This window comes from Tachysurus vachellii, chromosome 7, assembly GCF_030014155.1.
Source record: "Tachysurus vachellii isolate PV-2020 chromosome 7, HZAU_Pvac_v1, whole genome shotgun sequence".
Classification (NCBI taxonomy): Eukaryota; Metazoa; Chordata; class Actinopteri; order Siluriformes; family Bagridae; genus Tachysurus; species Tachysurus vachellii.
Genome location: NC_083466.1, coordinates 5,217,031 through 5,236,081, shown reverse-complemented (window position 1 = coordinate 5,236,081; position 19,051 = coordinate 5,217,031). Strand labels below are relative to the sequence as shown.

At 36.6% G+C, this 19,051-nt stretch overlaps 1 protein-coding gene across 1 annotated transcript; it reads left to right on the top strand.

Annotated features, from left to right (window-relative positions):
• The first annotated feature begins 9,212 nt into the window (after nt 1-9,212).
• LOC132848330 (sterile alpha motif domain-containing protein 9-like) lies at nt 9,213-16,610 on the top strand. The gene is made up of 3 exons (XM_060873936.1): nt 9,213-9,336; nt 10,510-10,562; nt 11,309-16,610. The coding sequence occupies exons 2-3, from the start codon at nt 10,559-10,561 to the stop codon at nt 15,802-15,804; spliced, it is 4,500 nt and encodes a 1,499-aa protein (XP_060729919.1). The 5' UTR covers nt 9,213-9,336; nt 10,510-10,558; the 3' UTR covers nt 15,805-16,610.
• Nucleotides 16,611-19,051: the final 2,441 nt, after the last annotated feature.

The window sequence follows — 19,051 nt, the reverse complement described above, 5'->3', positions numbered from 1 at the left end:
TGTAACGTTGAGCATGGCTCCGCATCCGAAAATGACAGACCTATTAGTTGTCCATTATTCACCCATCCCCCCATCGGATGTGCCACCACAAATATACCATTTACCCAGAATGAAATTTTACTTTCAGGTAAGCTCTCATCTCATTACTCAGCAGAGGCAGCAGAACTTACTGCCCTTATAGAAGCCTGCAAGTTGGCAGAGGTTGAGACTGTGACTGTATACACTGATAGCAGGTACGCCTTCGACGTCACACATGACTTTGGTACATTGTGGCAACATCAGGGGTTTTTGGCCTCCTTTCACTCACTATGGCCTGATAGCTGACCTCCAGGATGCAGTCCTACTTCCAAAAGCAATTGTAGTCTGTAAATGCGAAACGCATATGCGTAATAATGATCCTTTTCCATAGGTAATGCCAATCCTATCGTCCAAGCGTGGTGCAGTCGAGTGCGTAAAGTCTCAGTCAGGCTGTCTCTATTATCCTTCTCTTAATTTGCATGCTCTATCCGATTTCCCATTATTATCAAGTTTAAGATTTTGTCTCCTCCTATCTATTTTACATAGCTCCTCCTAATTTCCTATTATTTTTGAGTTTTCAGCTCGTACGGCCTTTTTATTTATTCCTTTTATGGATTTACGATTTCTGATTTCCCAATATTTTCAACCTTGTTTCTGAGTTTTTATATATATACTTAAGCCTGACACTTCCTGAAACCTGCACATTCCTCTCTGGACTCCAAGAGAACACGTGTGTGGATTTTAACAACAGTCTCTGTGGATTATTTGTCCTCAACCTTCTCATCTTTTTGCTTCTATATAAAGTAGTTCTGTCATCCCAAGCTTCCCAGCACTCCTGGCATCTTCACCATTTTAGGCAGCTTTCCTTATGCCTCCTCGTCTCCCACCTACTTCTCCCTCTCCAGGATGTTCTTATACTTATATTCACTAGGCCTTTCATCAATAAACTTCTTTTGATCCATGTTTCTCTGAGTGATTATTTCATTTTAATTAGCTTATCTACTACAGCTAAGGTACTTAGGCTTAACTGATTATGTGCTATAAAGTCTGAGTTTAATACAATTAGATTCTGGTAGTTAGACAGAGTTATTATATTTTTACACTTTATCACACTCTCTCAGATTTTTCTCAACACTTCCCATTACAAAAATAAGTTTTTATTTTGCTGCATTAATTGGAGATTAGCATTATTCAGGAAAAAAAAAAGTATAAAAATTGTCTGAATTATCCCTTACATTATTACTATTATTAAATAAACAGTCATTAATATTTTAATTCAAAGTTTTTAATTAAAATAAAAATAAAAATAAAATTACATATAAATTAACATCAAATATAATATACAATATTTACAATATATACAGTTTATTGAAAATATTAGATGTTCTTCTTTCTCCTCGTCCTCTTCTTCTTCTTCTTGAGTGAAGGAAAATGCTGAAAAAAGAAATGTATTCTATTCAGCAGATTTCTATTGAGCAGATTGAAGAAATTCAATCATTGCAAAGTGTGTGTAATGACTGCAAAATAAAATTGTGTAGAATTTGTCTAAGAATTATTTGGTGCATCAGAGTACTTACCACGTCCTGGTCAGCTTCCCTCGCCTGAAGCACAGCAGCAATCTGCTCGACCTGCACACACACATGAATATGACAGTAAATTACAGTGTTTCATCTATCTGATTTGTGTATGAAGAGTGAATAAGCAAATTGTTGTTGTCCTTTGGCTGCTCCCTGTTCGGGGTCACCACAGCGGATCGCCCTATCCACATGTTTTGATTTGGCACAGGTTTTATGTCTGATGCCCTTTTTGACTCAACCCTCCAATTTTATCTGTGCTCGGGACTGGAACCGAGCGTTAACCGCTTATTGGCTGGCTTCGTTTTGGTATGATTGAATAAGCAAGTGATATAATTAGTTAGTCATGAATGTGACTATCTGTAAATAAGTCATTATTAGTGGGTGTGGCTTTGTTTCCACACAAGTAAAGCTAACTCATGTCAACTGCATGAATCAGACAGAGCACAATTTATATATTGCTAAACATCTAGACAATTTACTAAAACATACAAAAAGAAAAGAGTAACCCCCTCTATGTGTGTGTTTATGTACGAGTGTGTGTATGTGTACACGTACATGGGCACGCAGACGGTTGGGCTCTGCAATCAAGTTGACCAGGTCGTAGTTGTTCTCTCCTTCGATAACCAACCTGGTTATGTGTTTGGCCCCAGTCGGGTGGATTTTCTCCACTAGGGGAAAAATGTACTCATCTGCAGAGAGACAGAGAGAGAGAGATGAGTGAGATGGAGAGATGCTGCTTTGTCTTTTGTTTGGTTTTGTTTGGCTCCATATTCCAAAAGCAAGAGGAGTGTAAAGTAGACTGTAGACACTTTTGTGTTTAAGGAAACACTTCTTATGCTGTGAGGAAGTGTATTTGAGCTGTATGTGTGTGTAAGTTTGTATATGACTGTGAGACTCACACAGCATCCTGATCTGTTCGTCCAGATCAGCTGACTCCAACATGTAGATAGTCAGGGGCTTCTGAGCTGGTGCAGGAACAGCAGACTGGGAAAGTAAAAGATTATTATTAACGTTGTTGTAATTAGAAGTAGAATTAGTAGTAGAAAAAAATAGAATTAATTAAACATCATAGATGTAGTTAATATATTATAATATATTGCAATATTAAGCAAAAATGTTGTGTTATTGGTGTGTGTGTGTGTGTGTGTGTGTGTGTGTGTGTGTGTGTGTGTGTGTTTAAATCTGTTTAGCTGCAGCACTGTTCAGTACCTCAGACTGGGAGATGAAGGAGCCTGTAGACAGAAAAACATAATACAATTTTTAAGTTAAAATACATTTTATTTTGGAGAGAGAGAGAGAGAGAGAGAGAGAGAGAGAGAGAGAGAGAGAGAATATTAATAAACTATAATTAAATAAAAGTCTGTAATGTTTGCTATTAACCCTTAAATACAATATGACCCTCACTGTGCTGTTGTGTAAATGAAATGATTAGCTACATTCTACAGGTAGAAAACACATTGTAACTAAAAGTCCGGAGCTAATCATGTATGTGTCTAATCACTATGTTACACCTGCTTTACTGTAAAACCTGTAGTGAGGATTGTGAAAAGTCACCAAACAACAGAGGAAATATTTTATTGTGAAATTAAAATCGATTCTTAAGTCAAGCTCATCGATTCGGTTCAGTATTTTTACTGTCATTTATACCTGTGTCCAAGTTCGCTAGCACAGTAAGTAGCATTGTGCTAATTCACGTCAAAAGAGGATCTCGTTTAGATAGAAAACATTAGACTGTAACACGGTGTAATTTAAACCTGCTTTATTGTAAAAACACTATGAAATTAAAGTCACATTCTCTTACCGTGAGCTGACTGAGTTTGGTCGGGAGGAGCGCGGAAATCCATGGAGTTTTCTTCTAAAATCTCTTTATTTTAGTGCAGATATTCAATGTTGCTCCGTTCAGCTCAGTGTTGTGTTTGGATTTAAAATGATTCGATGGAACGCGGCATCATAATAGAGGCAGTTTAAACATAAATAAACACGACGGATATGACGTGTGCACAGGTTCATAATTGTTGATAACAAGCATTAATAAAATATATCAAAAGGAAAAATAATAAAGCTATTATTATTAATGAATTATTAAAAATTATTATTATTATTATTATTATTATTATTATTATTATTATTATTATTAGTAGTAGTAGTAGTAGTAGTAGTAGTAGTAGTAGTAGTATTTCATTGCGAAGCTACAACCTACTGTATTCATGCTCTATATCAGTGTATGTTCATGATCTAAAAGGCACACAGGAGATATTACAGTCTGTAGCCTACTGCAGAAGCTTTGTGAAAGTTTTAACTGAAATGAAAAATCTCATTTAATTAACAAACTTTATCTGATCATGTTACATGCTGTTTGTCGTTTTTTTTTTTTTTGTTCTTTCCCTCTCTTCTCTCCGCTGTCTCCTCAGATCCCCGCCATTGGACATCTTTTCTGTCAATCTTGATTATCCTGTGTGACGTCACTCATCGCTCCACCAATCAACACCCGATCCCGCCTATTTAAACCCACCAACATTCATTCATGGAGTTCGCTCGTGTTTCTGTTGAACTTGAGCCGCGTTTGATAACCTGTGTGCTGATTTGCTTGTTGTGGTGTTTTTCCGTTTGTATATCAGACTGTTCGTTAACCCAGTTTGTTAGTCACTCGTTCTGCGTCTGTACGTTAGTGTTCATTCGCCCTGTGTTTGTGACTTTGTTTATATTGGGGAAAATGGACAGGTAAGTACGTCACGTGACCTACATTGTGCAACACGTAGGAAATCATTACTGTATTAGACACACTAGGTTAGGAGCGCGTGCCACCCTCTGTACGTTTTGTAGTGATGGTGAAGTGAAGCTTTCTTAAAGCAGTGAAGCTTTCAACCCAATTGTATCGGAATAAGGTTCATTACTCGAAGCTTTTCAAATCAGAGCTCGATGAGGACCTCTGCTGGTGAAAGTGCTATCACAGAATGTTCCACAACCAAACAACGTGTTAATTTTAGAAGCAAAAATCAATGGATTGACAAATTAAGGATAGATTAATAAATAAATGAATCAATATATTAAATACATGACCAAAGCATGTTCCATTGCATACACATGGTAACTCCAAACAAAAATGTAATAAAGATCACTTTTTGTATGGTGAATGTGGACATTTTTACTGTTTTTAGAAAAAAAAAATCAAACTCTTGAATGTTGAAGGTACATAAGTGCAGACACTTTTACATGATTATAAATCTCCCTTACAGACTACTGTAATGTAGGCTAGATGGATGCTTTGTGCTTAATTATGTTTTATTAACAATCAGCAATCAGGTGTCCACCTGTTCATTTGGCTTGCTGTTTCATAATGAGCCAACCTCTGACAGTGTGATAAGGTTGGTGCAGAGCTTTGCTGCCTTCTCATCAGTCACCACTTGCTGACGTCCTGCTGTCTTGAAGCCCTGGGAAGTCAATAGCTTTTTTAACAAGGTTTAGAGCATGAGCTATGCAAATGGTACTCCTTAGCTGTAATTGTTGGTACATGCTATCATATTAGCAGCTGTATCATTGACAAGACATCTAATTTTAGACTGAATCCCCCATTCCTCAATGAGAGATGTCTTCACTGCAGCAATGTTTGCTGCTGTATGTGAAGCAGGAAATTTTCCTACTCCCAGCAACACCATAGTAAGTTGTTCTTTAATGTCAATGAAATGGCAAGTAACAGCTAAATAAGAATCCATATGAATTGATGTCCACATATCCGAAGTTAAGGTCACAGCTGTAGCCCTAACCACTTATTAATTATTAATTAGTTGATGGCAGCAAGCAGTGTTCCCTGGTGTGGCAGTTTCTACAGACTGTGGTGTATGGACCTCCTGGGGAGGAGACACCAGCAGTAAGAGTTCTGTGAGCATTAATTTTTGCAGACAAACTGTAACTTATTTTTTTTTTCTTTTTTTATTATTAATTAAACTGTGTATAGTTAATAAACTTTATTATTACTGTTCCCTGACTGCTTCATTGGATTTTGTGTTCTTTAACTTGTACACTGTTACATGAAATGTTTTCATATTTCACACATTTAACTGGAAGTAATTTTTCCTGACTGCAGTCAGTTTGATGCATGTTCATTATTCTAAATTCTTCTATTTTCTTATACAACACTGCAATTACATTGCAATTGATGATTCTTACTGATGATTGTTATATCTTTAATTGAGGTTTATGTAAATGTTATGAAATGTTTTCATATTTTAAATTTGTATTCTTAAAGTAAATTTTTCTGACTAAAGTCAGTGATGCATTTACTGTGATATTTGATACATTTTCATAGAATGCAAGCGTTTTACATGCTGTTATGACAAAATCAGTAAATCATAAATATTAGACATATTATATATTAGATTTAAGGTTTGCTGTTTTAGCCTAGACATCCTTTACAAAAATAAGAAAATGTGTATTAATAAAAACAAAAGACGAAATTTTATTTAGATCACCTAAATTGCTTCCACATACTTGTTTCCCGTGGGCGGGGTTGGATTACCGAAGTAAGTATTGCTGTAGATTCATTATTTTAATCACTTAAATTTCTGACCCAGTTTGGTTTAAATTCAACCCAGCAGTGTAGTCATTGTTAACTAATAGTTGGGTTAAAATCACAACCCAGCATGCTGAGTTAAACATGATAACCAAATTAGTTGGGTTAAAATAACCCAGTGCTGGGTTCCCAAAATAACCCAAATTTGGTTGTTTTTAACACAGCAGTTTTTAAAGTGTATTTATGCATAATCATGACAACTGTGCTGTTCTGTATACTGTTTATAGTAATCGCTGTAGAAATATTTTATGTTAATAATAAAATGCGGTCATAAGAAGCTGTGCATTCACTCATACCATTGAACAGAGTTTTCATGTGATATCCCTAGATATTTTAACATTTTGACAGTTACATCCCTTGCTTTTGGGTCTCTCTCTCTCGCTCTCTCTCTCTCCCCTGTGTGCATGTGTGCTTGGCTTGGGAAGTGTGTCAACCTACAAAGCTGAAACATGTAGTCTCATTCATAAGGCAGTTATATAGGAGGGACATGTGCCCAGCTTCCCGGAGAGGACGACCACATTACAGGGGGACAAAGGGACCACTGAGAAGCCAAGTACAACAAGACAAGTACAAATGGGTGCATTTTTTTGCGATGAGACATCGGCACAGCCCAGGGCAAAAAATCAGGAAAAGCCAGCAGTTCAGGTTAGAGCTGAAATACAGGAAGCGATAGTGACAGGTCGGGGAGGAAACTGAAATGCTACAGGAGAATGTTGAGGGCTCACTGCCACCAGGTGTAATGATTTTGTCAGTACAGTATAGACATGCAACAAATTGAAAAAGGAATTCATGAACTATGCAATGATACTATTAGGGTGCAGGAAGATGGCGTTTTGTTTAAAATGACGCAGAAGAAATGAAAATCAAAACTAGGCACAAAATTGGGAAAAGCAAAAAAATGTCTGCTAAATCAGTTGGAAAGGAAAGTTGCAATGAAGACAAGTTCGGAAAGTAAGCGTGAATCCTCTGATTTGTCCCTTCAGCTATATAGAATGGCTATAGTCTAGAGTAGGTCCAGTCCGCATGTTCCTTGAAACGACGAAAGGCAAAAGAGACATGATTGTAGACGATTACTTTTCAAATCGGTTATTAATTATAGAATCGGCAAAAATATGGATGAGACAATGGGGAGTGGGTGTACTTCTGGAAACAGAGGTCTATCCCCTCAAAAAGATTGCAAAAACTGAAGTCACAAGATGGCAAAGTTTGAGATACTAGTGGTTATATTCCTTTTATTTCATATTTCTGTTCATATTCTCATGAGTAGCTTTAGGATTGCATCTTTAAATCTTAGGCAATGGCAAGGACACAATTAAGTAGCAATTCTGTTCTCAAAGAAAGTTTTGCCAATTTCTTTTACATTTAAAGAAATTTTTGAAGCTTACTTAAAAGATATATATATATATATATATATATATATATAAGAAGCAAATGTAGTTGCACCAGTTCTACCAAGGATTTAGCTAATGCAGTCTCAGGTTGTGCTTCCTCTGATTTTTTAATAATGGGTGTAGACTTTAATTGTACTGTATAATATTGAGACTTTTGAATTAGCGGATGTCTGGCAATCTAAACATAATAAAGCAACAAAATACTCATGGACATATGCTAAAGATAACAACATTTAATTAGCTAGGCTAGATAGATTTTACTCTTTTCAGCAAAACCTTTTTTTAAAAAGATTTTTAAAGCACATACAGTACCATGTCCCCAGAAGCTTTTTCTAATCATTCTGCGTTGACTGGCCACGTTTTTACAAACAGATTAAAACAAAAAAGTGCATATTGCCATTTCAATTCACAAAGGTGGCAATAGATGGAAACATTGATGTACAAAAGCTTTAAAACATGATTGTTTCTGAAAAAAATCATAAATAAACTGAGCAAAAAGCACTACATTGTTGGTAGGATGGGGGAAGAACCAAGTTTACCTGGGGGTCTTAACTGGGCTAGAGATGGCATCAAGTATCTAGGAGTTTTCCTATGAAATGACCTGACTGTAAGCAAAAATTGGAAAGGAATAACTTGGTAGCATAGGTTTTATGGCATTGTCTTGTGGCTCTAGAGGCTTGAGTACATCTGTGTATATCCATTCTAAAGGGTGAACGAATAGAGTTCTCTTTACCAATGAACAGCTTATTAGATAAGAAAGTGATCAAGGTAAAAAAAAAAAAAAGTAGAACTGGTGGGGAACAACTTGAACAACTCTTTGACAGTGGAAAGAGTGTGTGGAGACTGCTCTGTAAACCACCGTTGACAAAGAATGCTGGTGATTTACATTGGATAGTTCTGCATGGTGTTCTTGCAGTGAATGCATTTGTGTCAATCCTTAACCACACAGTCTCAGATAAATGCCCTTTCTGTTCATTGTGAGAAACTGTTTGCAGTGTTATCGTCTTTTGATGAATATTTTAGCTGCCTATTTATTTCAGTAGAAATAAAAAGATTAAATAAATTTCAAGCTGTAAATGCTAGTTTAAACTGAAGGATGTGGAAACATTTACAAATATGGGACTTTAATGATGCTTTATTCCCCCAATTAATGGAAAAATTATTTTGGCAGATATAAAGATGTGAAAAGAATGCAATGAACTTGAAAATGAAAATGGTTCTTATAAAGTATTTTATAAAATTTTTAAAAATCTTTCTTTTTCTTTCTTTCTTTCTTTCTTTCTTTCTTTCTTTCTTTCTTTCTTTCTTTCTTTCTCTCTCTCACACTCACACACACAGAGCATTCAGCTATTTTCAGAGAATAGTATTTATATTAAGTATAATATTTGTATTATAATACTTAAATATAAGTATTTAATATTTGAGAAAATCTGTAAATCTTAGTCTGTTGGGCTTTACCTAAGGCTGTATCCCAACCCTACACTGGCATGTAAAGTATTGCTAAACATTTGGCTGGGTGCTATGGAGTTTGTTCCGTGTTGCTTTAGCTTTCATTTTTGGACAAATAAAAGTGATAGCATGAACGCCCAGTGTTCCTGTAAAATAACACACTAATGCCTAAATCCCTCCTCCTTCTGTGTACGTTGGCAATGTTGACAGAGAGCAGACCTATTGTGTTCCAGATCGAGGAAGCACAGATTTATTATATAAAGTTCTTTTAATACTACACAGTGAATGAGGCAGGATGTCAGAGGATTGAATTCATCTCCACCATTCCTAAGTAAGATTTCTAACCATTTGATATGAGGATTTTACATTATGGTTTTTAATTTAAACAAAATCCTGTAAAGTCATTTTCCTATATACAGCTTAGCACAAAAGTATTGACAAAAAGGGGAAATAAAATGCATACATAAACAAGGCTAACACTTTTGTTCTTTTTAGGGCCTTTAACTTTTCTGATGCAGTTAATCTTTTCAAATAACATTTCTGCTTTCTGTCTAAAGACAACAATTGGAGGAATTCCGAATACGTCGCTTTCTGTATATGGGTTGAGTTATACCGTCTTTTATTACACAGGAAGAAAGACATACCGAAATGTTTTATCTGGAACTGTGTGTGTGTGTTTTAACAAGTTATTAACAAAGTACTTCATGAGGGGTAGAAAATGGAAGGTTTTAGGCTATACAATTCCCAAGTCAGTTAGCAGACTTTAACCAAACTAATGCATCAAGAGGCAGAAGAACCAAACATCTGCCAAATGCGAATATAAATGTAAATTACATGTAAATCCAAGGTATTACACTTGGATTACACTTAGCTGATATACAGGAAGTGGACATGGGAGAGAAGGCATTATAATGATATAAAACTGACTAATAATATTTGCAAGATAGCAATATGACATAACTAAATCTTTCACTTACTTGTGAATACTATATGATTATTTATATTCATTAGTTTTTATACAATGGGCTCACTTCATGTAAGATTATAAATATGATGTTATCCAACTTTTACCATGGGGTATCATTGACAGTGAGACGATTTTTAATTATAAATTAATAAATACAAATTATTTATTATTAATTCATTATATCACTCATTTATTTTTATAATATAAGACTACATTAAACCAAATATAAGATTATTTAACTAGTTCTAAACATTTACTGACCTCAAGCTTAAAGAAATTTTCATACTGGCCAATATTTATTGAAATATTTATTTATAGAAAGAGGTCAAATGATCTGTGAATAGAATACGAAAATGTAAAGCTTGAACTTGGTAAAATGTATAAAAATAAGATTAATAACCTTATTTTGATTTGTTGGTTGTTAACATCTTAAATATTATTTAGTCAAGGCTAAATAATACATTAGAAATTTACTAGAATATTTGACATCTTATGTTATTGACTAGAATTGACTAGTGTATTTGACATCTTCCTCAGGTGCCTTAATTTGGAACAGAAGCAACACACTGATTATAGAGAAGGAATAATGGGCAAGTATTACAAAAGTTTATCTTATTTTAAATGATATTGAAAAATTCTGCTTTCATAAGTATTCACATCCTTTAGACTAGTTCTTGTTAGATCATCTACACTGTCCTTCTGAAAGGTGAATTTTCTCACAAGCTTTAGTTTTTTCTAGTTCTCTAGTAATACATCCATCCATCATAAATTTTAATAAGCAGTCCCTGCTGAGCAAAAGCATTATTTGTCATTGTGGCTGGGTGACTCTAATTCTTTCAGTGATGGCTTTTTCTTGAATACTTTCTATACAGGGCAATTATATGCATTTTACAATACATTTATATTATAGAGGTTTGCCCTTATCCAGAGAGATTTGGATTTATCTCATTTATACAACTGAGCAGTTGAGGGTTAAGAACCATGATCAAGGCAGTGGCAGCTTAGCAGTGCTTTTTGACACATGAATGGTACTGTATGATATATCTTCCTCACAATTGATTCAACAGTGTTCAATGAGATATCAAACACTTAGTTATGATTATGTAACCATTTCCTATTTTCTCTGTGTATCTAGCTTCATCTCCATGTTTTCTAAGAATGCTTTCTGAGCTTCAGCTTCAGTTTTCCTTCATGTTCTTACAAATGGTGTTTGAATTAAAGAGGTCCAACAAATATGATGAGTTATGAAGGGTGAATACTTTTGCATTGTAAATGTCTGTGTCTTTTCATAATGTACATTATGTCAGAAATTTATCCTTCCTTTTTTTCTGTGTAGAACTTCACAGCACACCAGTTGAAAAATGGACAGAGGTGATGGTGAGCTCATGGTTGACTTCAATAGGAGTGAAGGACAAATACATTAAAACACTTCATGAACAGGAAGTAGATGGCCAAGTCCTCCTTAATATTACAGAGGATTTTTTGAAAAAAGAGACTGGAATGAAATCTGGTCCTGCACTTCTGATAATAGAGAGAAGAAATGAGTTAGTCAAGACTCACAATGTTCAGAATTCACAAAACAAAGAACAGACGAAACAAGACAATGTGACTGTAACAATAAAAAGAGATACAAAGCCGCGATCTTTTGGCAAACCAGGCATCAATTGCACGTATTTAAAGCATGATGTTCTTCAGCCTGAAACAGGTGTCATTGACCTTATAACTCCATGTCATGAGTACAAGTCATTAAATACAGCTGCAACTTTAGATCACAAACAACTTCAAGCAGCGCTGGCAAAAAAAGTTCTTAAATTTGCCACAGGCTGCATGAACATGAGATCAAATGGCACAATACACTTCGGTGTTATGGACAGCAGAGATGGTTCTGGCTATGTACATGGTGAAATCATTGGCATTCCCATTAGGGAAAAAGACATGTATACTGATGCATTGAAATACATTGAAGAATGTTATAAAAGCAACAGTGAGATAGTACGGCAGTGTATAAGACCACCTGAGTTCATTCTGGTAATTGGACACAAAAATAAAGAAAAACACTATGTGGTTGAATTTGATGTAGAACCATCAGTAAGCTTAACGAGAGGTATTGTTTTCCCTGTCTGCTTACCAATATTCAAAGGGAAGTCCAATAAACCTGTTCTTGAAAAAGAAGAAAAAATATATTGCAGAGTTGGTGCTACAACAAAACCAGCTGATGATATTCATACATTTTACCAAGAGGTTGGTAGCAGAGATGCACGAAGAGAGGCAGCCGAGAAATCATATACCTGTAGTGTCACAGGTCCAGAAGACTGCGAAGATCTTGAAAGAAAACTCATCATGCTAATCACAGATGGGAAGAAACAAATAGAAAAAGACAAATGGTACATACTTGTTACAAACAAGTTTTCAGAGCGAGATCTTCAGCACATACATTTTTTGTTGAACATGAACTTATTCTGTGTGTTTGACTTTGACCCAGATTCCGTTGTTTCCGGATTATGCAGTGAATATGATAAACACCATAAAGTGAACCTTCACTTCATGCAAAACTACAAAATTCCAAGTGACAAGAACATCAGAGAATTTGAGAGTCATCTACATTTGTTTGAACAAACAAGTTGGATATTTTGTAATGGACGAAATGATTTCAGTGGGGATGAGACTCCTTGTGATGAAATTACATGGTGTCAAACAAAGAGAACTTTGCTAAAAGATTGTGTATCATTGATATGCAAGGGTATCTTACCCAAGGGATCCTTCCATGTGATCTTCCTTCTCACATCCCCTGTTGATAAACCTATACTGAAGACTTTCGAAGAGTTTTACACTGACATGCAAGGTCATGAAGATATTATATGCATCTCAGAATCAGAAGGGAACTTTCAGAAATGGGAAGCATTTGCTCTTGAATTCTGTGACAAGGAAATTGTAAACCAATCAAGTGTAGTAGGTTTGAAAATGAGTCAACTCAGCGCAACTGTCCAGCAAATCCAAAGCCCCAGTACTCATGCAAAAAAGCTCTTACCTGTGTTTGCCAAAGCAAAATGCTATCTTCAGCCACGTGATGAGGAAACAATGTACTCCTTGGAGATTTTAGGCCTGAATCAATGTGAAGACATCAGTGCAGAGGAGATTGAGTCAAAGAAAATAGAAACAGAGAAAGACTTTTATCGAGGAGGAAAAGTGACATGGATGAATTTCTGGCTTGTGGAAAAAAAGCATGTTGGAGAAATGATTCAAAGAGATGCCTATCATGAGGTGACCAAAATTCTGAAGAACTCTATTAAATGGAGTTCAGATCAACTGCCTGTCAAATGCATCAACATATTCCATCATGCTGGCAGTGGAGGGAGTACAGTGGCAAGACAGGTTCTGTGGAACCAGAGAGAGGAGCTGAGGTGTGCAGTTGTGAAACCATCAAACTCTGTTAGCACAGTTTCAATACATGCTCTGATGCTTCGGGAGTTTGAGGAAAAAGATTCAGAGAAATGTCTCCCTGTTCTCTTACTTGTTGAAGATTGTGATAATGAGTATTTAGAAGAGTTGAAACATGAATTAGAAACAGCTATTAACACAAAGAAAATTGCCTATGGAATGCCATGTTTCATTCTCCTTTGTTGTAAACGGTCCCCTGATTCAGAGAAAATGTCAAAAGCGTTGCCTTTAATGAGCGTCTCTGTGACTCACAAGCTTTCACAAAAGGAAAAAGAAGCATTTGCAAAAAAACAAGATGTGCTTAAGAAACAGTTCAAGGCAGAGTACATTCTGACATTTGTCTTAATGTGTAATGAATTTAAATGTGAATATGTGAAAGAATTTGTACAGCATGTTTTACAGGATATTAATCATGCATCTGTTGACACACAGCTGATTCTGTATGTAGCTCTGCTCAACACCTACGTAGAGAACTCTTTCATTTCTCAGTCACATTGTGAATGCTACCTAAATGTCCAGCTCTCTCTGTATGGGGAAAGATTTCGACGTCACATATTTGAGCAATCTCTGAGTGAGCAGGCTAAATTGGTCTTCATACATTCTAAAGATGACACAACCCACATTAACTCGGTCAAAATCATTCACCAATTGGTCGCAAAGGAAATTCTCCATCAACTTTTGGGAGACAAACAACAAAGTGAGCTTGCACTTGAGCTTCTCAGCAATGATGTGCTCTTTAATCACAAATTTGGGTATGTAGAGTACAAGAAGTTTCTTCGTGAACTCTTCATAAGGCGCTACAAAATCAGCAGAGGTGATAAATCAGACACCTTATTCTCACCCCTCATTGAGCATGTAAGACAAAATGAAAAGGCAGAAAATGCTACTAAGCTTCTTCATGAGGCCTACAAAAGATTTGACAAGGATGCATTTTTTGCTCAACAGCTAGCTCGTCTCTTTTACTGGCAAGAAAAATTTGATGAGGCAGAACAGTGGGCAGTAACTGCAGCAAATAAAATGCCTAATAACTCCTACATTCTTGACACCAAAGGTCAGGTGTACAAAAAATGGTTCAAAACAAAAAGCAGTGAATTGGAAATGACTCCCCAGAAAACACCAGAGTGCACAGCAGATGCCATTGAAACAGCAGTTAAAGCAATTGACTGTTTTGAAATATGTCAGAGGGTAGCTGTTAAAGAAACTGAGACCATGAACAACTCAGGATTCTTTGGAGTTGTAGACGTGGGGTGTAGCTTGTTAGAGCTAATTTCTTCAGTTGATGTGTTCTCAAGTAAACATGATGGTCATGCTGAATTACAGAAGTACCTGTGTACAGACCACATTCCTAAGGAGGTTAAAGGACCATGGGAACCCTTTCACAACAAACTCAAACACCTTCAGCCCATAATGCACAAGGCTTTGGAGTGGATATCAGAAGAACTGAGTTATTTCCAGCCAAACCTGTATACAGATGAGGACGAAACCTCCAAAACCTCAGACCTGACAAAACGTTGCCCCAAAAACTGGCTGGCTACCAAGTCCTCTGTTTATGGCAAGTTCTTCTGTGAAGTCTCACCCAGCAACCAGCAGTTCAATGTAGATCAAATGACTGACTTCAGCAAACGCATGGCTATCTCACAGCTTGGTGGAGGAAACTTTACAACAATCTTCTCCATTCTAAAGCAGAAAAATAAAGACCAAGTCCAAACTTTAGAGAAAATAATTTCACTGTATCCAAAGAGCAAGGATCAAGTGGATTGTGCCAACTACATAGCATCACATTTTGCCTTAAGTGCAATCTCTCCTACATCATCTAAACTGGCTGTCCTCAAAGATCTGCAGAAGCTCAGCCGTTCATTTGTTCAAGAGAAAGCAAAATGCCCGCCGAGTGCTCTGTTTCTGTGCACACTACTTTCTTGGCCAGAAAAATTTGACAGCGACCAAGAAAAAGAGGACAAATATAAAACAATTCGTACTGCGGTCATAATGCTCCAACAAAACTACAAGAACCAAATGAAGGATATCCCTGCCAGAAGGAGGCGGATTTACACCCACTTCTACCTGGGACACGGATCTGGCTATGAGAAATTTGTCCACAAGAATAAAATTGAAAAAATCAAACAATTTTCCTCTGTTTCAGAAAGGCGTCAAAAATGGATTGAAGGGGAACTGTGGAAAACACCAGAAATTGTGCAAGAGCTTAAGCGTGTAAATGGCTGGACAGAAGATGGAAGCGTATATCTTGAGGGACCTAAAATGGAAAGGTTTTCCCTTCACCCACTTAATGAAAGGTCGGTGCCGGCCGGAAATGAAAATGTCACCTTCTATCTAGGCTTTACATTCAGGGGACCAGTTGCATGTGACATCACTATAAGAAAATCGGCAAAGGTCTAGCTACTAAGATAATAACCATAAAAAAGCACATTACTAGTATGTAGTACAATATACTCCTAAGTAAATTGCCAAATTTCTTGATAGCTTTAGATTTGACCTAAAATTTAGTGAAATAAATAGCATTTACCATTCATAAGTGAAGTATAAAATAACATTTCTGTATAGTTGTTAACTCTGTTAAAAATGATCTGGGTTTTATATTCTGGTGTGACTGTCTATCTTTTGATGATCCAGTGGACCTGCCAACCAACTACAGTACAAGGTATCACTCAAAAAAGAAAAAAAAATACTGCCCTGAAAAAATAGCAGATGGGCTAATTGAACCTGAAATGATTAACATTTGTTTAGGTGTTTTGAATTTACTGATATAAATTGACTGGACAAATGTTCAGACAGTTTGAGCAGCATTTTAACATAATTAATTCTCTTTAAGGTTGGCAGGTGTGGATTTAGTGTGATTATTCTTTAAGCAGAATCTGGGTTTTTAGGTGTGCTATCTCTCTTTGATCTGAATAACCTTTGTATTCTATATTATTATATTCTTATTGCATTGGTTTAGTTTTTAACCATGCTAATCTTCATCAGGTTTAACTAACATGGAAGTAGTAATGAGGGAAAGAAGTGCAAATCATTGAGGAATAATGTAAATCACACCCACTGATGATTCATGGGAGTTTAAAGGGATAAGTGTAACTGAAGATGGAAAGGAGGTCATGAGTCATGTTAACACTGAGAGACCCCAGAGACCAGGAGGGAACAAGGTCTCAGGACATATCTGCTGTCAGAGGGAATTGATTTTTGATTTTGATTTTTTTTTGCATCATATTGTTCTTTTTTCTGACAGATTAATCTATTACTGCATGAATGAATGCATTATCTCTTCTTGTTGAATAAACTTGACAAAGAAAGCTTTTGCTTTGTGGATTTTTTTTTATTCTAGGAATTCTAATGAATTTAAGGAATATTTGCTTATAATTGTATACTTTTCATTCTTTTAACAATTACTTTGTTGGTTATTTTTCTCTGACTTCATAATTATCATTATCGTTAAAAAATAATTATGTTGGCTTTGTAGAAGCCAACATTCTGATTTCCTTTATAAGCTTATTATTATTATTATTATTATTATTATTATTATTATTATTATTATTATTATTATTATTATTATTATTATTATTATTATGTTGGCTTTGTAGAAGCCAACATTCTGTTTTCCTATTTAAGCTTAGACAAAAATTTATCAAGAGTAACTCCTCCTAGGGCTTTCAGACCACATGCACCAAATTCGGATATGTTGTAGACCCTGGTCTGAAGTTTGTTGCTATTACTTTTCTAAGCGATCAGAGTACCGGTACTTCCGGTACCGGGTCTCAAAGTGGCCTTTTTTCCCTATAGACTCCCATTATAAACTTTGGAGGTTTATAACTCGGCAAGCTTTCAAACTATCTACACCAAACTCGGCCAGCTCCTTTAGGGTGATACTCTGAAAAAAGTTTTAAATAGGTGTACCGACTGGCCTTTCAGTTGTGCTGCAGCCCCGTCCCCCAAAATATGCAAAATCAAAAAACTTTTTACAACATGGACATGTGACATATCAAAACACTCAGAACAATGAAGGTAACTTCCTCACGGGTATTCTGATGACGTCACGTGAAAATATGAGTATTCGGATGACTTCACATGGGATTCGGATGACGTCACATGCTCGTCCCCACTCCAAATGTTTTGGCACCCTAGCTTTCTGTCCACTCACTTCCAAACGTAACACTGATCCTTATGTCCACCCGCCTCCAAAAAACACCAGCCTTTGCAAATACTTGCTTTGTCAAAGCCAACATCAAAGTTTGTCGTGACAAACTTTACAAATCTAGTTATTGTTGGCTTTGTAGAAGCCAACATTCTGATTTCCTTTATAAGCTTATTATTATTATTATTATTATTATTATTATTATTATTATGTTGGCTTTGTAGAAGCCAACATTCTGATTTCCTTTATAAGCTTATTATTATTATTATTATTATTATTATTATTATTATTATTATTATTCTTAGCCACAAATTTATCAAGAGTAACTCGTCCTAGGGCTTTCGAGCCACATGCACCAAATTCGGATATGTCGTAGACCCTGGTCTGAAGTTTGTTGCTCCTACTTTTCTAAGCGATCGGAATTCCGGCATTCCCGGTACGGAAGCTCAAAGTGGCCTTTTTTCGTATCCGCTTCCATTATAAACTTTGGAGGTTTATAACTCGGCAAGTTTTCGAGCGATTTACACCAAACTCGGACAGGTTCTTTAGAACGTTACTCCGGACAAAGTTCCGGACTCGGCGTTCCGACGGAACTTTCGGTTTTCCCGTAGTCGACGATGGAACGTCCCATAGACTTGAATGGGGAATTCCTAAAATTCCTCTAAGCTTTCACACACGCAGCGTGCGCAGAGCTCAGGCACGGCTTCTCTCCTGTGTTCTATGCAGTATAATAACAAGTAGAATCCCATAATGACTGCAGTATTGACATGAAATGTCCAAACCCTCAGTAGCCACTTTTTGCCAAAAGTATTGGCACCCCACCGGGTATACTGGTGACGTCACATGACATCACGTGACGTCACGTGTAGCCCCGCCCCCAGAATAAGCGAAATCAAAAATGAGCACAATATGGACATGTCATATATCAAAACACTCAGCCCAATGAGGGGAAGTGCCTCACGTGTATTTTGGTCACGTCACGTGACGTCACGTGTATAGCCCCGCCCCCAAAATAAGCGAAATCAAAAATTTGCACAACATGGACATGTGACATATCAAAACACTCAGCACAATGAGGGGAACTGCCCCACGTGTATTTTGGTCACGTCACGTGACGTCACGTGTAGCCCCGCCCCCAAAAAAAGCGAAATCAAAAATTAGCACAACATGGACATGTCATATATCAAAACACTCAGCCCAATGAGGGGAAGTGCCTCACGTGTGTTATGGTCACGTCACGTCACGTGTCGTCACGTGTCGTCACGTGAAAATAAAAAATTAGCACAACATGGACATGTGACATATCAAAACACTCAGCACAATGAGGGGAACTGCCCCACGTGTATTTTGGTCACGTCACGTGACGTCACGTGTAGCCCCGCCCCCAAAATAAGCGAAAACAAAAATTAGCACAACATGGACATGTCATATATCAAAACACTCAGCCCAATGAGGGGAAGTGCCTCACGTGTGTTATGGTCACGTCACGTCACGTGTCGT